This window comes from Protomyctophum bolini, assembly GCF_963924005.1.
Source record: "Protomyctophum bolini genome assembly, chromosome: 7".
In the NCBI taxonomy this organism is placed as follows: Eukaryota; Metazoa; Chordata; class Actinopteri; order Myctophiformes; family Myctophidae; genus Protomyctophum; species Protomyctophum bolini.
In genome coordinates this window covers 33,318,267-33,339,806 of record NC_137868.1, presented here as the reverse complement: position 1 = coordinate 33,339,806, position 21,540 = coordinate 33,318,267, and the positions used below count along the sequence as shown (strand labels likewise).

The 21,540-nt window shown below is 44.2% G+C and overlaps 1 protein-coding gene across 1 annotated transcript in view; it reads right to left on the bottom strand.

Annotated features, from left to right (window-relative positions):
* Window positions 1–45: 45 nt before the first annotated feature.
* Window positions 46–21,540, bottom strand: part of rnf19a (ring finger protein 19A, RBR E3 ubiquitin protein ligase) — a 43,769-nt gene continuing 22,274 nt past the window's right edge. Inside the window, exons 2-10 of the mRNA XM_080767694.1 lie at window positions 19,892–20,917; window positions 10,424–10,632; window positions 10,166–10,310; window positions 9,310–9,472; window positions 6,462–6,576; window positions 5,301–5,462; window positions 4,792–5,005; window positions 3,684–3,827; window positions 46–3,520 (exon numbers count right to left, since the gene is read on the bottom strand). Of these exons, the coding sequence (XP_080623820.1) occupies window positions 2,731–3,520; window positions 3,684–3,827; window positions 4,792–5,005; window positions 5,301–5,462; window positions 6,462–6,576; window positions 9,310–9,472; window positions 10,166–10,310; window positions 10,424–10,632; window positions 19,892–20,907 (2,958 nt within the window). The 5' untranslated portion in view covers window positions 20,908–20,917 and the 3' untranslated portion in view covers window positions 46–2,730. The remainder of the gene's footprint in view (window positions 3,521–3,683; window positions 3,828–4,791; window positions 5,006–5,300; window positions 5,463–6,461; window positions 6,577–9,309; window positions 9,473–10,165; window positions 10,311–10,423; window positions 10,633–19,891; window positions 20,918–21,540) is intronic.

Below are 21,540 nucleotides of genomic sequence, written 5' to 3'. Positions count from 1 at the left end.
AGAAAGGCCTCGTGTTTTCTAATTAAACCTGAGACGAAAAGCACATCACAGATTGGGTTTTTTATTTTTCAGATATGCATTTACACGCATATTATATTGTAAAGCAAATTAGCAAACAAATATACAAATACCATATGCCATTCTTGACAAATTACAAATTATATCTGGCACTAGTGTTCAAATTAGAGAAACAGAAAAAACAGAACATAGAAGTAGGAACCAAATAATTGTTTATATGTGGAAGAATGCAGCATGTAGCTTCATCCTCCAAACCAAACTGGATGATCGATCAGAAAACAGACCTGGATCCAAAATACCATTCAAAATGCTTTAACAGTTTTAATTAACATCCTTGTCTTCAAATTGCTGAAACTAGTCATTAGATTCCAAGTAAATGGTCTCTTAAATTAAACACACTGACCATCACAAAGGGTCACCATGCAACTCCTTGGGTCCAAAACGCAAGGAGTTAACGCTAAAACAGTCTTGACCCTTTGGTGTGGTTTGGGCCTAAGAGACTCAAACAGAACTCAATAGTAATGCTCAATTCATGCTCCGTCATATGATGGTGTTGCGTGCCGAAAAGCCAATCTACAGGCTCACAAAGTGTTGGATCCTCAACGAGTTGTGAGCTTTAGCTCTGCTATTTTCTGGACGAGACAATGCCGTATGACAGAGTATAAATCAGACTTACGCGAAGTATCAATAGGATTTGACACCAGGTCTGGTCAGCAGCACCAATTGGCAACACAAACGGGAATCACAGGACAAATCAACAGAATAGGGAAACCCATAAACAATTGCATGTATCCCCATAAACTTTGTGCATCGCATTATAATGTAATAAAAACTAACGGTTAACAGTGCAGGTGCCTAGGGCCATTCTGTGGCCTCAGTATGCGTAGCATTTTGTAAAGCATGTAAAAAACAGCAGTCTGTGTATCTATGTGTGTATATTTCCTGGGTCTTGTCTTCATTCATCCCTATGGTGTAAAATGGATGCACCATACCGTCTACAGGTGACAAACAGACATCAAAGGTACTGTATAAGAACTAAGATTTAACAAGAGCCTGAGTGCTGTCTTTGGTAGGCAATTGAAAAGTCTTCATGTATAATGTCTACCACAGTATGTACTTTATATGTATATTGTATAACCTAGTTACTACCATCCCTCTCTACATAGACATTCTGAGATCTGTCCTGTGTTTGTAGTATTAAATATTGAAGACACGGTGGAGACGCGGACAAACAGAAAGAACCAGCTTCTTGAAGGCACCATGAATTAACATAGATAGTAGATATCAAAGTCGTCTTAAACTCAGTGAGGTGAGACCATCAGTCTGAATAATAAGACAAACGCTTTTTTTGTGTTGCTTTTCTTCTTTTCTTTTTACAGTTTGACAGAACTGACCAAACCATTGGCTAATAGTATAATTACTTCCAGAATGATCGCCACAAGGGCCTTCCAGAGACCTTCTGTAGCACTGAATAGTGGACAGCAGTCAAACTGCTCCAATAATCCCTCTTACTTCAACATCCACAGAACAAAACCTGACTGTTGTTTCCAAATGCATTTTAGCACTGAAATCACTTTAATGTCACTCTGTTAGGAAGTTGCAATGCAAACATCTTAAGTCAAATGATAAAATAAAAGTAGGACTTGGGGCCAATTCCCTAAAACTGGACACTAAATGTACCACAGGAATGTGGCCACATTATAAGGATCTTCGTTCCGGAAATAAAGCAGAGCTCTCAGTACTAAAATGCATTTAGGAGGCCGAGCACACCCAGCTGCATTATGTGTAGACTAGAGTATGTCACATCCACAAAAATAAAATAATAAATACATAAAGAAAACACAGGAGGCCTCTGTTACTCATATCAATTTGAAAAAAAAGAAAGAAAAAGATGATGAATCCTGGTCCCTATTTGAGTAATTCTTTTGGAAAGCTATTACGTTAAGATTGCTGCATGGTGTTTGCATCCGCATTGAAAAGCCCAAATAAAATAGTTAACCGGAACAGTGGTTTAGTTTTTGTTAGAATTACACAGATCAAAACAATGGCAACCAAATCAGTGGGCTGCCCTACAGTCCCAAGTGGCAAATAAGTGTCTGACAAGTTGTACAATTTTTTCAAGTGTACAAATGGACGCATAAGGATGTATATCCTAAACAATAGATTTATTTTTAATTTAGCTGTCAAAGTGATCTCTCCCTGAATTACTGGGAAAGGCTGTAGATCCTGGACTCCCTCTGGCTGAGGAAAACCAACGAAGAATTGTCGTGGCCATTTCAAAGCAGCAATGAAAACGTCTTAAGATCTTCCGTTTGATTTCAATTTATGATTTTGCAATTTAATAATACAATTTGAACACTGCTCTATTCTTACACCCTCCGAGTTAAATGAACACCCAGGATTTCACTGTGTGGCGTGGTGGGAGAGCAGTTTACTCAGGGGGAAAACACCAGCATTCACAATCTTAACATTTTCTCACAACAATGCTGCACATTTCTCATCCATTCTAACAAACCGCCAGTGGACATAGAAAGTTTTTTATCCTACCAATATTAGTCAAATGTTTTTCGAAGGAAATAAAGCCCAAATCACCGTCTCCCTTTAGAAGGAAGAAAATGCAGTTTAAACTTTTTAAGCTATTGTGGTTAGTTGTGAGAGAGAAAAAAATAATGTTAACTAAAAAGATGTCATGGGTCTGCAGCACTTAAGGTATTAGATTTCAGTCTGTATACAGGAGTTCTTGGGCTGCTGCTGGGGTTGCGTCGGTTGGCTGTTATTGTTTGTCTCTTTTAGCACCTCTCCAGTGTTGATTTGAGAGTCCAGCTCAGCGGGGCACACCAGGTTGACGTTCTCCTCTGTGATGAAACAGAGGGGGGACAGCTCTGCACCATGGCCTAGGGAGGAGGTGGTGGAGGTGGGCGAGTGCGGTGCAACTGCAGAGCCCTGTCCTTGTGACGAAGTGGAGGAGGGCACAGGGCAGGTCTCCAGTCGGTCGTTTTCCACCTCGGGCAGGGGGCTGACGGTGGCGAAGCGCGTGTGGTAGTCGCCGCCGCTGCCAGAGCCGTGGCTACAGGACGTCTTCATGCTCTCCAGGTCGGAGCAGCTGAATTCGGAAAAGTGGCTGGAGTGGGAGTCGGCCACTGAAGGCAAGCTGCCACTCAGTGACGGGGAGTCGAACTCGGAGGAGTTGGTGCTGCGTTGCTCCAACAGCTGAGCGTCCATGTCCTCCCGGGTCTCGTTGATCTTGGTGCCACCGCCCTTCTTGCGCAACTTGCCTTTGCTCTTCTTGCCCCCAGAGCCGTTGGACGAGGAACAGGAGGGCTCCTTGGTCCACTTGGCTGAGGCTCCTTTGACCTCTGAGGAGGCACAGCCGGCGGAGGGGCAGGTCCAGGCGCAGCGGCCAGCTTGGCCACCGTCATCCACACTGCTGCCACCACTGTGGTGACGCAGCTTGGCGGGTTTCGACTCAATGTCCACCTGCACTTCCATACTGTTCCCATCTCTGCAAAAAGCATGAAGCAAGAGTGAGGGGGGGGGGGGGGGGGGGGGGGGGGGGGTGTATGTGTATCCATAGTATTCTAACGTGTTCTGTGGGGTTGCTTGATAGACCAAACAGAACTACAGAGAAGTAATAAAGGTCACTAGATGTAGTATGTGAGGTTTACCTGTCAAGAGGCATGTAGGCATTGAGAATGGATCCAGCCATTGCTTTGGTGCTAGCGTTGTCACTGATTGTCCCCAGGCTGACGGTGCCAGACTCTCCACTCAAGCTGCAGCGCTCCTTCTGCACATCTGCCTGTACCTCCAGCCTGACAACACAAAACACACAGGTGAGAATAACGCAAGTAAACGGCAGGAATACAGCCAGCTATTCAATGACAATTGTGATTCAAACTGCGAAATGTGAAAAAAACATATACAATATACAATTATCATTATGCCCTTGATCCAAAGCAAAAACTGAGTGATCTACATTATTATTAGGCATTACAATAATTATACATTTATTGGCATAATAAATGTTGGCTGTTTTATAAGGTTTATGCCTCAAGCACCGATTAAAATAGTTTGTGCTATTCTATGTGCCTTCTGATTAGCTTAGAGTGCGGTTATGTTCTTTGTGCTTATTTTAGTTGCTACACATACCTTACGGCGGGGCTCCACCGGGCGTGTTGCGTCTCTGTCGCGTGCGTCTCCGTCGCGTGCATCAAAAAACGAACCAGGGCCATTTTAATGCAGTCACGCAACGCGGGCATTGAATAAAAAGGGAACATTCCCTGACGGTGACGGAGATGCGACGCTGACGCGCCCGGTGGAGCCCCGGTGTTACACCGGTCTTTGTGGCGTTGCAGGAGTTGGTTATTTCGTCATGAATCATTCACTATGGGTTAACGCAGATATAATGCTGTTGCGTCACAGGTGTGGTAGCAAGTTGGTTGTGTTGTCTCAGCATGTTGCAAAGTTTTGCATGTATAATAATTATTCTGGCCACCACCCTTGTTATTCTTTTCTACTCACTTTGCCATTCAAAAATGAATTCTGTAACTACTAAGAGCACATCTCATTGGTCAGGACAACTTTAATTCAGCGTGTGATTGTTGCAGAAGATAATAGTGTGATTCTCTGACGAATAGCTCACAGGCAGATATGCACCAATCCAGTCAAATACATTATTACGTGATTCGATATTTAAATATATGAATATGACTTCAATACATTGTACAGCACTAATACTAGCAATACGTCCACTGTTCCATGAGGCTCCATGTGTACCTGTTCAGATAGTTGACCATTGCGCTACCCGACAGGCTACCCGTGATGCTGGCCCCAGCCAGGGCCATGGTGGAGGCCGTCTCACTCAGGTTGTCCCTGATGGTTCCCAGGCGGTCCATGTGGCTGCCACTGGCACTGAGGCTGCCGGTCAAACCACCCACACTCCCCTCACTCATACTGGGGTTGTTCCTCGTGTCGGCCACCGATGTGGTGTCTTAAAGGAAACAATGAGACGTGGCAATCAGGACCAATGTGTCAATGTTCAGAAAGGAAATGGGGAAATGAGATCCACACTTTAATCCAGAACATAGACAGAAATCTGTGACAGAAAACAATATCTTAGCCCATTTTGGGGCGGGAACCCCCCCATTATTTTAAATTTTGAGGAAAGGCCTAAATGGGTTAAGGTCAAATTTAGATTTGTAGGTCAGCAAAAAAATGAAATAAAAAGGAAAAAATGGCAAATGGTTGTTGTTCAGAAATACACACTGTCATGTTAGAAGGCTCACCCGTTGCAGCCACTCCGCTCCCCACGTTCATGTCATTCTCGTCGTCAAACTCGATGCGGACGCCTTTGCCGTTGCCCGCAGACACGCCACAGCCTCCACTGCGACACAGGGAGATGGGCACCACGCCATACACGTACGCCAACATGATGGGCACTCCAATGCCTGGAGAGTGACAGAGAGAAGACGAACAAGACAAATGCACACACGTGTGCATGCATGTACACAGACACACACACACACACACACACACACACACACACACAAGGACACAGACCAGGGTCAAAATATAGCAAGGCATTGAGGCCACCAGCAGAGGCCACTGTACCACCAAATAGAAAACCACCATCTGTTTGAAACTGCTGATTCTGGGCATATATGTAACAGCTCAGCTATAAATTAAATTATGCTTTTAAAAACAAAACTAATATTATAATATAATATATATCTATTAAGGCACTGAAAAATGTCTGTCAGTCAGTCAGTCAGTCAGTCATTCTGTCTGTCTGTAGCCTACACTTCCTTATATTAACCTGACTCCGCCAGATGGGGCAGTAGAGAGTACTCTCTACTGCCCCATCTGGCGAACATCATTTGCTGTTCATATATTCAGAACGGGTAAGGACTAGTAATATTTAATGAAGTAAAGATTCCAAATCTACCAAAGATTCCAAATTGGTTGAGACAAGGCTGAGAGCCTGAGAAAAAGTCAGGGTTCCCTATCCTGAGTGTTAAAGGGAAACCCTTTTTGCAAACTAAAATATGTTAATGACATTTAGAAGATTTAGAACACTTTCCTGGGGGTCTTTTATTTTAGAATTTAGCAGTGAGCCCAGTGTCTCTGATGTCATGGACACTGGTCTCATTTCCTTCCTGGACTACATTTTGTCTCAGTAAGACAGCCCTCCCCCTATCCACAAGGAGGAGCAGTGCACCAAAGCACTATGGGAATTGTAGTCCAGGAAGGACATGTCCATGACATCAAAGACACTGGGCTCACTGCTAAAATCTAAAACCACATATTACACACATAAAGACCCCCAGGAAAGTGTTCTAAATCTTCTAAATGTCATTAACATTAAAACATTTTGCAAAAAGGGTGAAGTGTCCCTTTAAGTAAGAACAAAATGGCCACCATGTGAATATTATGGCCAATAGACTAACCGACTGTGACTGCTGCCACCACCGGAGAGACGATGACGGAGAGGGTCACTCCACCAGCGATGACCAGGTTCCTCTTATGGGTGGAGATGTCTTTGCCTTCGTAACGGTTGTGGATCTGATAATAGAACAGGGAGGGAAATTAGAGGGTCGTACTCTGTCTGGATAGTTTTCAACACATAAGGTGAAGGAAGAAACCCAACATAATAAACTTTCTGAAATATTCACAAGCAAATATTTACTAAACAGCACTGTAATGACTTCTTTGATAAGGGGGATTCCTAAAACGTACGTTTCACAACACAGTTGACAGCAGTGTTGTGTTCACTATAAACACAATAGAGAAAGGTTAAAACAGTTGTTTTATTTACAACCACTTCATATCCTTCTCTGCTTTATGAGACGTTTGAAAGGAAAGATGAGGGTTTGGGAGTGATCAAGCGGCTGAGCCAAATTAAGGCCGAAACTTGTCAAGAAAATGTCTAATGGCCAAGCAGTTACACCAAGATGAACAGGAACATCCACGTTCATTATGAAATATGCAGATGATTCATGCCCATAGATACATTCATGTGAAACTTCTGAAAGTTATGGTTTAGTCAGTAAATAAAAGTTGCTGCTAGCTCAGGTTGCTTCTTGGCAAGGTCAAGAGGGAAATTCTAGAAACTTCCCAACATTTTCACTTCATTGTTCCCCACAAAAGTTTTAATAAAACCGGCCTGGGTGATAGATGAGTGGCATGATACAACACAAGCACTGAAATCCACTCACTCACACGACACCACACAGAAATACTGTACATACACAGACAATGAGCTATTGAGAAATAACTTTGGCAGCTTGAAGAGAACCTCCAGAGCTCGAGAAAATGCACTGAAGTATGTACACTGCTGACTCTCACAAAGAGCTACACACAACCGGTTTGTGGACATTCAGAGGCCATGTGCGTTTACTTCCATTAACCACATGAACCCTAGCGTCCATATATAGGTATATATATCAGAATGGAAAAATCATTTTAGTTAGTTGGTTTCAGATAAAGGGTTAAAAACTAGGCAGTTCTTGTCGAGATAAATCAAAACTCTGGTCAAAGTACATGAGACAGATTTAGTTTATAAGTCAGTTCTGCTCTAGTCTTCACATTGCTGCCTGTATACATACTGTAGTACAAGGAGAAGCTTAGAATGTTTTATTTAACTCACTGGGTGTTGGTCCAACTTAATTAACCAATTTAGACCTGGTGCTACCTATATGTTGTTTTACCTTTAATGCCGGCTGCGCCCTCTGTGTCTCATATAGCTAGTCTATATACAGCTAGGTCTCTCTCATTCATATATATATATATATATATATATATATATATATATATATATATATATATATATATAGTCGGATCGGGAGCCAAAAATCGTGATCGGGACATCCCTAGTATCAATATTATATCCAAATCACGATATTAGACTGGAAATTATCTGTGATATTGTACTATTGTGATATGGCATAAACGTGTTCTATAAAATATAAATATCGGATCGGGAAGAATCGGTATCGGCATATGCTCAAAATCAATTGATCGGAATCGGATCGGAAGCAAAAAAAAAAACGTTTTCGGGACGAATTTGGGGTACAGGCTTTAGTTCCGACATACAATTGGTCCGACACAACAACCTACCTCAAACCCTAACCTAACCATAACCACAAGCACGGAGCAGTGCAGAAAACCTTAAGGCCTCGACATAGTCTGTTTTCACTTACGTTGGGGTGAGATAACGCAGGCAATGCACTCCGTCCGTTACGTTGCCCATACATAGTGCCCTGCGTTTCTGGCCTTTTTGAACTGTTATGTGCAATCCCCTATTCATCCACTAGATGGCCGCTGTGACACCCCCTGCAGTAGATCTATTTTACTACATGCATGATGATTGTATAAACTGTAGTGACATGCCACTTTTGTTACGAGTTGAGATGTAGTTATAACTGTATATAATGAGCTTTACACTATATCGTCATAATTGAAGTAGGCTATATACCACTGCCTGTGCTGGCCAATCTACAAGCTTGAAACCTGTTTATTCTAATTTAATTGACCCAGTTTTGTCTTTTGCTATTGATGTAATCAATGAATCATTGCGTTCACACGTGGCAGATTGCACTCATTGCAGTCTACCATTTATTATCAAAGGAAGCCAGCGACATGAAGTTCATTACTTCATCTGCAATGTAAAACACGGTTTGTTGGTTGTGTCTGTAAACGGTCAAATTGTCACCAAATGGAAGCATAGGATAGATAAATTATACACAACTATCAGAGCTTGTACACACTCTGTTCTCTGCTGTAATTCCGCGGAGTTCTCGTCTGAAAACCAGGGCTGGACTGGGTCAAAATTTCAGGGCCAACATTTGGCCCAAAAACATATTAAAGCAAGGGGGGCGGCCCATTCATTGGACATAATGCCAGTCCAGGCCTGATAATCACAGACGAGTTTGCAAAGCAGTGCTTCGAACAATGATGTCATGTTGTCCTGTTTAACTTTCAATGTGATCTATCCATGCCGATCGTGTTTACGTTTACAACTCGTGCCGGTGGTGTGTGTCATTATCTTTCAAGAAAGAGGGGTCGAGCAGAGGAGGAAAAGCCAGGGGTACTTTTCTCCGACTGCGTTGCGTTGTGTCATTGCCTTGCGTTGCGTGGGATTGGGATTTGCCCCCCAGACCGACGGATCACATAAGGGACGGACTGGAGGGGAGACATTTCTCTCACCCTCTGTTGCTTAGTGCTTCTTGCGTCGATTACGTTCGACTTTGTGAAGCACTTTAGGTTTCTAAATGGGTTAAAGTGTGTGAGCCTCACCTTTCTCCCAACATACACAGGGATGCCAATAATCATGGCAGGGATGGCTATGCCGGCGATCAGGGCAATGCCAACTGGTGCTCCTACCAGGGTGCCCAGCTGCCACAGGATCTTCTTCTTCCTGCTCCATGGCTTCTTCCCCCAGAACGTACAGCCTGACGGGCTGGAAAAGATTACAACGTTATTATCTTACTATGAGGGAGGGGACCCGTGTGAATGGAAACGCATTAATACTCAATTATTACGAGTATTTTTCACAGCCCCACAAAACATTTAAAGCCTATTAAAGAACACTGGCTTTTTGGGGAAAGATGGCAATAGGATCACGTCCTGTCACTGACAGATTTATCCATTACATGTTTTATAAATGTTTTCCCTATTCCGTTTTTACATCCTGTAGCTACCATAAAACTGCTGTGTTGATAGCTTTATCCATCTGTGGTAGTGTAGACCAAGTAATTAAATGTAGACAGTATGGCGTGTGTCTGTGTGTGTGTGTGTGTGTGTGTGTGTGTGCGTGACCCCAATTTAGGGGTGGGCTAAGCTTTCCGGCATATTATCACTTGAAATGTTATGAACCACCACAGTGAAAAGTGAGAACCACCATTTCTGTTATGTCTATTATATATTATATATATTATTCAATCATTTTACAATCTGAAATCCCTGTTTTGGGGATGTCATTTTAGGTGAAAATTGGCCGTTTTTGATTCACTCGATTGATCACCTGAATAGGCTACTCTGATCACTTGGTAGATCAAAAAGAGCTTCTTATTGAATTGCTATGTGCATTTATACACATACTGACCTCAGGTAGTGCAGGTCAGAGGTCTCCTTCATGTATACACATACTGACCTCAGGTAGTGCAGGTCAGAGATCTCCTTCATGCAGAGCCAGCAGAATTCACAGCCGCAGACGGCACAGGTCATGTGGTTACAGCTGCCGTCGTTCATCTTGATGATGTAAGCGGCACATCGTGGACAAGGCTTGATATCGTCGGCTGAGGACCAAGGAGAGGAGACCACAGGGTCAGTGGATATATGTGTTAAATCAATATTAGGAGACAGAAAGAATCTGTACAAGGAACACGTTAGTGAACAACGAGATGCAGACCTGCAGCTCCACTCTCCTGGCTGTAGCTGAGTGAGGAGGACCGGACGGTCCTCAGGCGGAGGCTCTGGGCCCTCTGCTGTCGCGCTGCGTCACACGTCTGGTTGGGATGCCACAGCTGTTTACAGTGGTAGCAGAACTCTGTGCCACAGCCCTCCCGACCACAGGTGATCTTGGGACAGCTGGCACAGCCGAAGGCAATCACTGCATACCTGCATGCACACACCCCACACACACACACACAGAGAGAGAGAGAGAGAGAGAGAGAGAGAGAGAGAGAGAGAGAGAGAGAAAGGGTCAATGGGTGCATTCAGATAAATGCTCTGAGTCCAATGGAGCGCAACTCCAGGTGTTCTATGGTCATTCCGAAATGTAATCCTTTATTATTGCGCTCAACCGGCTTGGGAATGTCGACGTTATTTCAAGGTGTAATCTTCTTCGGAGGTTAACTGATATTGTGCTTTATAATATCAGAGCGTTCTGAAATCTGAGCAGATTCTCAGAGCGTATAACCGTACACTCCCAATACCTACTGCCAAAATTGCTATTTGTTCAGTCTTGTCCTTTTCTTATTTTCATATTTATGGTTCTGGTAATGGTGTGTACACTGTACATAATGTATGCTTACCCCCTTACCAATAATCTTCACAGCTGCTATTTTGAGTAGGAGATGATTGGCACAGTACACCATTCCCTCGATGGCATTACCTTCAGCTGTGTTTACCTATCAAAATGGCTGCTGTGAAAAAGGGGTCTAACTTTTGAAGCGGGATTGCGATTATTCCATTTACAGCCATGTTAACACATTTTTCCTTTGAAACTAGGCTCCATCTATGGAATAAAACACTGTGTTTCAGAAGCGACATGAAAACATGGGACAGCTTTTTTATATAAAGTTTTTGAATTTAAAGAAAATTCACAAAATCAATCTACATATTTCATGAATTGAAATGTAGGGTTGGGACAGCCACCTCCCAATAGAAACAAACATATAAAGTATACATTTTTATATCTTAAATGATATTTGTGCACAGGTCTGACTACTAAATTGTTTTTAAATATTTTTCCTTGTGGGACTGCAATTTGAACCGATGGCTCATATCACCGTATTCACAAAATCACAACCCATGTCAGGTATCTTACAAAACAGCAGGCCAGACGAGCACTCAGTATTGTAATCTGTTCCTAGGGTGCTTAGTCCTCTGACATGAGTAATGTTGCTTGGGTCTGTACTCAATCAAGGCTGTATACTGTGTGTGTGTGTGTGTGTGTGTGTGTGTGTGTGTGTGTGATCCAGCTTGCCAATATACAGCAGGCTCAGGAGGACTGATGACTCTGACTTTTCCATTTTAAACTTAATGGAAAATAAAACACATAAGCATCAGCCATCATTAATGGCCTGTTCATATTTGTGTTGATCAGATAGATGACTTGGCCCAGTTGGCCGTACTGCCAACATATAGAGATTCTCAGCAGGCTTTGACCACGTTCACTATAAGTATTAATCAAGTATCTACCTGTCTGAAGTCTCCCGAACACTGGAAAAGCTATAGTACATACTGTACTACATTGCATACAGTTCCTCATGTTGGACCGACTACATGTAAAGACACTAGTTCTGCATTCTGTGACAAACAGAAGTGAGCACTAGGTTTTAAAAATAGAACAAAGAAAGTCAGTGGCTCCTATAGATAGGTGCTCTTTGGTGATACAGGTAAGATTATAGACAAAAAACGTTTATTTTCTTCAAAGTAGTACTGCTCAATTCCAAAAAGGTGTAAAATGCAGACTCCACAGGAACGCACCCAGGGTGTCGGCCTGGTTCCGGCGAGCTGTCCCGCGTCCGAAATGGTTGAGAAATGACAGAGTTACTGTTTGCGTGTTCCCGGAACATCCAAATCCCCAGGAACGCGCCCAGGGGGGCGGCCCGGTTCCGGCGAGCCGCCCTGTGTCCGAAATGGTTGAGAAAGGACAGAGTTACCATGTGGGGGTCGTCAGGGGGTCCCTCTACTGTACGGTATTGTCACAAGCTTGTCTGCAAGCTTGTTGCAAGCAGCAGCAGCGAACGTAGCCCCATATGAACCTCAGTCCCTACGCTAATTCTGTAGGTCAGAAGCTACAGAATGAGTGTAGGGACTGAGGTTACATATGGGGCGCAGCTGGAAGAACCACTGAAGAGATGACGGCGTTAGCCTAAGGTTGAACTCACCCGCGGTGGATGCGATCCTCTTCGTCCATGACAACATGTAAACCGCGATGGTTGGATTAATATATAGTTTGACTTATTAACAGTTGAGTATGAGTAAATAACTCGATCCTGCCCATGGACCATGGCAAATTAGGCTACCAATAATTGCCTGCCGCTGGCGCTGATTGTTTGATTGAATAGCACTTTAGAGTTTGCAACTTTGCACGAACAGTCCCAAAGTAGCCTACAGCTGCCTGCTCCACGCTGTGTGGATTAAATATTGCCAATGCAGAATTGCTGATGTCAAATCAATCATCAATGCTGGTAAGACTGCACGAGTGTTTGTGTGTCGTGTGTATGTGTGTGTGTGTGTGTGTGTGTGTGTGTGTGTGTGTGTGTGTGTGTGTGTGTGTGTGTGTGTGTGTGTGTGTGTTTGTTGTGAGCGTGTGCAGTGCGCTGTGTTATACCATCAGCATAGTAGTAGCCTAGGCTATAGATATAAAATGGTCCCATTTCATGGTAATTTACAGGCCCGGGTCGGGCGCATATATTGTGTGTGTCGAATTTGAAGTCGGTGGGGCGAAAGGTTCTCGAGTTACACACAGACAGAGCATTTATAGATATATGTATGTAGCCCACCGTTTCCCAAACACTGGGTCGGGAACCATTTGTGGGTCACAGACACATTTTTATGGGTCAAGACTTGATTAACAATCACATTTTCTGTTCCTACAAAAGAAAAAAGTTCTAAATATTTTATACGTTTTAAAACAAACACATCTAAGAAATTCCATAAATAAGCTCACAAGTCACAACGTGGCATTTACACTAGTTTGGGTCACCGGGGAAATGTCTAATATCTCTTGAGTGTTGAGCTTTAATCTTTGGGAAGGCCTGCTTGGCCTGAGTGCCTATGTTGTGTCTGATTGCAGACACACAACCAGTTACCACACCGCAGTCTCTCCCGGACTGACCCAGGATCAGGTTTCTGTTCCAGAGACAAGGAGACTTCCTCTCCGCTACAGATCACTTTACCCTGGGTCTACAGACTACAATGCAGACAGACACGGAGCAAACAGAGACAGTCCTGCTTGGTAAAACCACCGTGCTGAAACGCATAGCAGACTGTAGAGGGTAGAGCGTAGCGTACTAGAGCCATCGTGTTTAGTGTTGCGGTACGAGTGCTTATTAAGAAGTCAGCCACTGCAACTGTGAAAAACACAGCCTCGCTGAGCCCAACCTTCCCCACACCCACAAAAATGACAAATCGTCAAGTGTTCTACAACCAGCTACCACAATAAACAGCCTTAACAAGTATTACATCAGCGCAGCAGTATGACCAACCGCTGATTACAATTTTATCAGAAAATCCCCCATATTGCACAACATAGACAGTTACTTTAGTACAAAACCCCCTGATTGCATCTGCTTCTACAATCCCAATTATATCCAGATTTTCTCTACTTTGACCAGACAAATCCAGAACAGATTGCTGATCCCAATTTCCTAACCATGCTCTGTCAAGTGCAGCATCTTGACAAAGTCAGGCCAAGGGCTACTAGGGCACATACATAGTGTAATGTAGACATTTGATTTAAATTACATTTCCTGCTGTCTGAAATGTATTCACAAACTACCTCTGACAACAAGCATTGCTGATTTAGAATGATTTTAGTCATTTTAGATCAATAGTACCAAGTATGTGCAAATAAAAGGTACATGTCAAGCAAAATGTCTGATACCCAACTGAACCATAGGAGATGGGACAAACGTGACCATTACACAAACATAACTGGCTGAAACATGGAACAGATAGCTAGTCAAATAAGGTGATTTGTAGGGATGCACCGAAAGGGAAATTATTGGCCGAATACAGGAAACAGTTGGCCGAAAACCGAATACTGCATATTATGATTAATATTATTTATATATATTTTTTTCCTACCATTGCTGTCATGGCCACACCTTAAAGCTACCTGATTTATGACGAAATAAATGGTTATTAATTGCACACACTATTCGGTGATATATTTTCTGCCTATTCGGGCCGAAACCGAATTTTAAAGCTGCCATCCCTATATTGTGCATGCAATTATTGGTGACAATCTTGGGAATTTTTTCGATAGTAGCATTTTCAATAGAACTGGCTGTGAAATCCAGTGGCCAGATGGATGTGTGGATCAGTCCCAGAACCTCTCAAAATGCGTTCAGAACCCAGCTGTCTGCGTGGGTTGGAGGGGAGCAGGACAGGAAGAGCAAATGTTTACAAAGGGAGATAACCGGTCCAAATGTTCTGCACAATCCCACCCTCAAAAGCCTGTCTTAGTCAATAACATGTTTACATCATTAACTTTTGGACTAATCGGAGACCTCTGAGGCTAGGTCAACAACAACATACTTGGCAAATGTACCTTATTGGAAAGATAGTACATTTGATCTAGGCAAGACAAAGTCGCTTCAAACATGAACATTTCTCCTGGACTGGTAGATGGAATAATAATTAACTGCACATTTGTAAAGAATGACAGGATCAAAACTCAATCAAGAACTATTCAATTTCCTTCAATCGATTTGGTTATGCCCAGAGCAAAGGCAGGACACCCTACAAACAACAAACAATTGACTGACGACTAAAGGTTCCCGTGACTCCAGTAGCACAAGGTATAAACAGAATGTTAGACTGAGGTTCTTAAGGGGAGGGAGAGTTTTACAGCCATCTGAAACAATTCCTGGAAGAAAAGGAAATGGCTGCCAGCAGCACTCTAAGTTACAGGCCTTGAATAAACTTGTGACATCGTCAAACAGAAAGAAGCCAATGCCAGACAAGTAAACAAGGGTAGTGAATGCTGGTTGCCAATTTATAAGTTACAATTCAATGCCATGCAAGATAAAATATTCACGCAAGAGACAAAGTTTTGGCTAAAGAGAGTAGGTACATTATTACCGGTATGTACTTGCACAGAAACATGCACAATCCAAATTTCCCTTTGTAATGTCGGTGATCCCACAACAGCTCCATTATAAAAGGCCAAGTCGCATCAGTGTCACTCCGTGTCCTGGATGAAGCCAGCTAGTTCATGTTGAAATCTGGTCATCCTACAAATTACTGCTGTTCCATGGTTTATTAAACTGTGAGTCATGATTGCTAATGCGGCATGCATGCATTTCCATTAGGGGGCTGCCATGTGATCATGGATCGCAGATTACTCATCCTTCTGGATGCCAAGCTGAAAAAATACGATACTACAGTGGAGTCTGAATAGTAAAACAGGCCTTCTCTTCTGTATATCTATGCCGTTCTGGTCAGTTAAAATTAATAAAGAAATACTTAAGAGTCAACATGATGACGTGTTCCCTGCTCCTCACTGCAGCCAGCCTGACCTACCAGTATGTGTGTTTGTTATGATTAGCCACCAAGAGTTAGATTTGGACACAAAAATGTGTATTCACACACACACACACACACACACACACACACACAGAGAGAGAGAGGGGGGGGGGATATGTAGAGATACAAAGAACCAGGTACCAAGAGAAATGAGCAGGGTAACAGAGTGAGAGACAGGCAGGCAGCCAAAAAGGGATAATGACAGGCAAGGAGAGTGAGTGTATCAAAGAGAAACAGAAAAAGACAGGCATACATTACAAAGATGGGTGTTCTAGGATCTAGGAAACCAAAAGATAAACTTTATTTCTGTCATAAAGTGAACTTAACCGTCTGGCATATTACAGAGTTTATATGACTTCAGTACAGTATAGCCTACTAATGAGGATCCACCTGTGAGTGCGTAAGCCTTTGGCAGCACATTATCAGAAATATTTAGCCTTGGACTCTATCCAACCAATTACGTAATATACCATGACTCTTGGTCAATTCATCATCTACTCAGGCTTTTGTGAGCACCCCAGACAGACAATCGAAAAATCCCAACCGTTTGATTGTGACTGTCTGATACTGCCCTCCTGTGAGGTGCCTGTGTTTTTTTTTTAAATAAAGTAAAGGAAAATGAGCATCGGCAGCCTGAGAAAGCCCAGAAAGAAATAACCTCACGTATAAGGAGGGGTGTTGTTGATGGTGGTTGAAGTTACAATGGGTTTGTATTGGAAGGGGGTGGGGCAGCTAAAATGAAAATAAAATATCTAAATACTGAATAAAGCAACTTAAAAACTACAGTAGACTAAAAAAATTACCAAAAGTTTTAATGAAAGTGAATTAACACCCCAATCACCCAGGACGAAGTTCACCGTCCTTTCTATTAGTAACACCCAGGCCCCAGGACGAAGTTTTATCCAAAAGACAAAGTTTAGTGATATGAAAACAGTTGGACTGTTCCCCCCCCTGTTTAGCTGACGACAACGAAACTCGCGATCTAAATCATCCCAAGAAAAGATCCTGTGATAGATGGCCCCCCGCTGTCCAGTCGCGTTAGATTTAATCATGCCTCCCGTTTCGCCTTTAGAGTGTTTTGGCTACATTTAGCTGCTCCAGCCACATCCAGTATAACTTCCGGTCCGTCGGTAAAAGTGCTATAAATCAATTTAGCGCTATGATTTAATGGATTAAATAACCCTGGGTTACCAGCGGTTCCTAGGGATCATGGTTGAGCAGCACTGTACAAAGAACCTGTACAGCCCCGGCTTGGTTCTATATAAATTCTCTACTGGTACTGCAGCTTAGTTTAGGCACCTTGAATGGTTCTATGACAAAAGTGCATTATACATAGAACCTTTAGGATAGGTGCTGCTACATAGCAGGTTCCCCTTATGATTACAAACCAAAGAACCTGTTTAGTGCTATTTAGCACTATTTCTATTTAGCACATATAACCAGACCAGTGAGTGAAGTGTCCTGTCCTCATGTCCTGCTATTAAACAACCTAGTATCACGTGTCCAACTGTCAAAACACTATGGGACGGCTAGGCGTGAGATGGGGGTGTGTTGGCTCTATACGCAGTTTCAGAACCAGAGCCCCAATCTGAACAGCAGCACAAATTCCTCCTGCCTGCCTGGGGCTTTGGCTGTACGCCCCTCCCTGCAGCAGCAGCAGCAGCAGCAGCAGCTAACACCACATGGGAGGGCTAAACCTTCCATTTTCTACCACATGTCTTGCTCTCTCTGGTATGTTTCTTCTTTTAGTTTGATTTCCTTTAATTCAAACATTCGTTTGATTGAACATTTCGTTTGATTTCCTTTAATTCAAACATCGAAGTAATAGTTTCTGTGGGAAACCTTGCATGTCCAAAGCCAATCATTCACTTTCCAAAATTACGTCATAGGCCAGCAAAGTCTATGGACTTTTAATGACTTGTTAATAAAAGGCTGTTAAATTTAAGACCAGACCCACTCTACTCACTGCATCTTCCAGAAAACACAAATTTAAGTTTTTGAAGGTCTCTCTTTGTAAGCCACACATTAATTTAGTTCACTTTTAGGTGCATCCATTCATGCTGCCACAAAATCTCAAACCAATCAATTACCAAGAACCTGTGGACAGTCCAAAACAACTAGTAGAGACATGAGCTGTTGTTCTACTGTGATGCCTGTAACACGTCAAATAGCAGCCAGTCCCCTGTGGTGCTGTCCCTCCCTGGTACATGCCATGCCAGTGCCACCCTCCCCAAGAGCACGACTCCTCCATCTATCTTTTCCCACTATTGTAGCTCTCTTTCCCCATCTGTATATCACGTGTGCTTCCCACCACCACCCTCCGCATATAGATCTATTTATCTGATGCCCTTTCTTTGCTACCGTCTCCATTCTTTCCTCTTTAACTCAACATCCTTCATCCTATTTTTCTCCCAACTCCACCTCCTGGAACAACAGCGTGTGACTGACAGCCAGTCAGTCACCATTGGCCACCCTCACTGTGTCTCTGAGAGCACAATACAAGTCTGTTAACGCCGGTGTCAGCAGGCTTTGGGCTCTGGGCCAGACAGCCGCTGTGTCTTTTGTTGGCCAAGCTGAGGCCGCAGAGCCACACATAGCAGTTTGCCAGCATGTACCGCCACTGTTGAAACATCACCAGGGCTACAGCAAGCAATCAGCTGGCTGCAATTGGGTGTCGTAGGGCAGGCCATCAATCCTGCTGCTAGTGGTCTGTCTACAGAACTGTTTCTGTGGTGGACTGGAACTCACAGCAATGGAATGATTCCTAAAAACTGTTCTAGGATAGTTGCTTGTTGTTGTTTTTGGTCAAATTGGCTTGCAATTGCACTAGGATGGTCTCACCACAAGGTGCTTAGGTCGTTGATCGTATCCATGGGAGATGATCATTACACAAGAGGAACAAGGGCATTCAGAGACTTGGGGCACAAGAGACTAAAGCCCAGAACACACTCTCTGCTCTCTGGAGCTGAGCTGGTGATGAATAAACACCTTTAATGAGGAACTAATTCAACAAGCAACACATGATGTGTGCAGTTGTTGAAGTATTGTATGTGTGTAGTCACCCCACACACACACACACACACACACACACGTAGCCAAGTCATAAAACAGTATGCCGTTTACGCCTGTGCTTTGTGTCTGTGATAGTTGATACGTCACTGACTTTACCTCTCCGGAGCGGACAAAACGGAGGGGGGGGGGGGGGGAGGAGAGAGATTTCACACGTTTTGTCTGTGCATTCTTTTAATCTCCGTTCGGTTGTTGACTGTTCCCAATCCGGCTACTCTATGGTGGGTGCAGTACCCCCTGGCGAGTGGCAAGAAAAGGTTTCTGGACTCACTCCTTCCTCTTTCTCCAAAAGGTTGTAGAAACATAAACAGAACTAGTTCTCTTGCTAATGCACTGGACCAGCATGAGATGCTCTTTGAACGCATTTTTAACTCTCTCAATCTCAAGTCATTGTTATAATTCGGTCCCTGTAATGTGTCTATTTAAATGCGCATTTCTGAACTTTTCCAATTTTTTCTTCTTCTATAATTTTTGTCCCAAGATTGTGCAAATTTCTATGCATGAGGAGTCCAAGCCACTTCTTTTCACCTGACAGGGGGGAGTTTCCCACGGTTGGATGTACCGGTAGCTCATGGGAGGAACACGTTATTCCAACCAGTTCTTTGTTTGGTGAACCGCTGCCGATCTACTCTGTGAAGTGGAGGAACTTTAACGTTGTGTTGCGTCCTGCGACTGGGGCATCGTCTGCAATCTCCTGGTAAAAGTGAGCCACCGGTCGAGGAAAAAAGTACAGCTGCATTGTGTTTGACACACACACACACACACACACACACACGCACACACACACACACGCGCGATGAACATGCACTTCAAATCCTCTCCTTACCCGCAGTCTGGCGCAGGACACCAGCGACAGTCGGGGTCAGCCACCAGCCACCTCCTCAGCATGAACTCCTCGTACTTCTCCATGAGCACATGGTCACCCAGGATCATGCGGATGTCGTGAGGGTTGAAGCGCTCCGAGCACTCGGGGCAGCTGATGTTGACGCGCGACTCTGAGATCTCGATGCGCAGGTACTGACGCAGGCAATCGGCGCAGGAGCGGTGCGGGCAGGTCATGATGTCTGGGAAGCTCTCCCTGGAGTGCCGCAGAAGGCACAGCGGACACTCCAGTAGCTCTGCTTCACCTCCGCCAGCACCAGAAGAGGAGGTGGTGGTGTAGGAGGACGGCCCTGAGGCAGATGATGTGGAGGCAGCAGCAGCAGCAGCACTAGCAGCACTAGTGCTAGAGGTGGCGACAGCAGTGGTCCCTGCCACGGAGAAGAAGGCAGCGTTCTTGTCGTTACACATCTCAGAGTGGATGCTCTCGATACTGGCGATGCCGTCGACCCCTCCTCCTCCGTGATGATGGAGGTCCCGGGACCGGTGCCGCCCCCCAGATTTGGGCTCCCTGCCCCTCCGTCGAAACAGCGAGGCCAGGGAGAGGCGCCTCTTCTTGGGGGCCTTCTTGACAGAGGGCAGAGAGATTGAGGAGGCGGTGGACTGAAGGTCTCGGTCTGAGCCCATCATGCCACCGCCTCCACCTGCTAGATGCTGGTGCTTCTGCAGACTCATGCCTCCAGAGGAAGGAGGGGAGACAGAGGAGGGAGGAGGGCCCGGGGGGGAGCCAGAGCTGGGAAGCCTGCCCCTCACATGGGTGGGGAGGTCGGAGAGCGGGATGGGGGAGGGGGAAAGGTAGTCTACTGGGGAGGGGGGGGCAGGGCGGGGGAAGGGGGGCAGGGAGGGAGAGGGTCCGTCTGGGTTTAAGACATGATGGCTTCTCCTGATCAGCCTCGTGGTCACATCTAACAGCCGGATCTTGGCGGAGGGGCGAGGGCTCACTTGCTGTGAGCCCACACGCATGCAACAGAACCTGAAGTGAGATAAAAACACAAAAACAAGAGGTCACATAAGAGTGGAGATGGGTGAAATCTATGGTGAAAAGACTATTCACCTTCAAAAACCAATTGGTCACAAATGGACATAACATGAGGAAAGAAAAACCGGTGTGCTTCCTCTGGAAACTGCCCTTGGTTGAGGCAGTGGGTGGCTCAGCTTTGAAAATAACTTAAAGGGTTAGATTTTTGGACATGAAGCTGTATGAAATACTTGCCATTAATATAGAGGTTGGAAAGGTATTAATTGATTGCCTGAGTACCGTGGTGGGAGTTCTGCTCTGGTTTTGGTGAAAATCAACTAGTTCCGAGGGGCACTGGGGGAACAGTGATACTTAACCGCCCCCCCCCCCCCCCCAAAAAAAGTTCCATGTGACAGAGGGGTCGAATTTGAACAAGAGTTGCTCTATATGGTAGAAATGTCAACAATACAATTTTTTTTTAAATGCTTGGCCCCCAGTGCCCCTCGGAACTACTTGATTTTCAATAAAACCAGAGCAGAACTCCCACCACGAGACTCAGGCAATCAATTAATACCTTTCTAACCTCTTGGCAAGTATTTCATACAACTTTATGTCAAAAAACACGTTTCAGCAGAGCC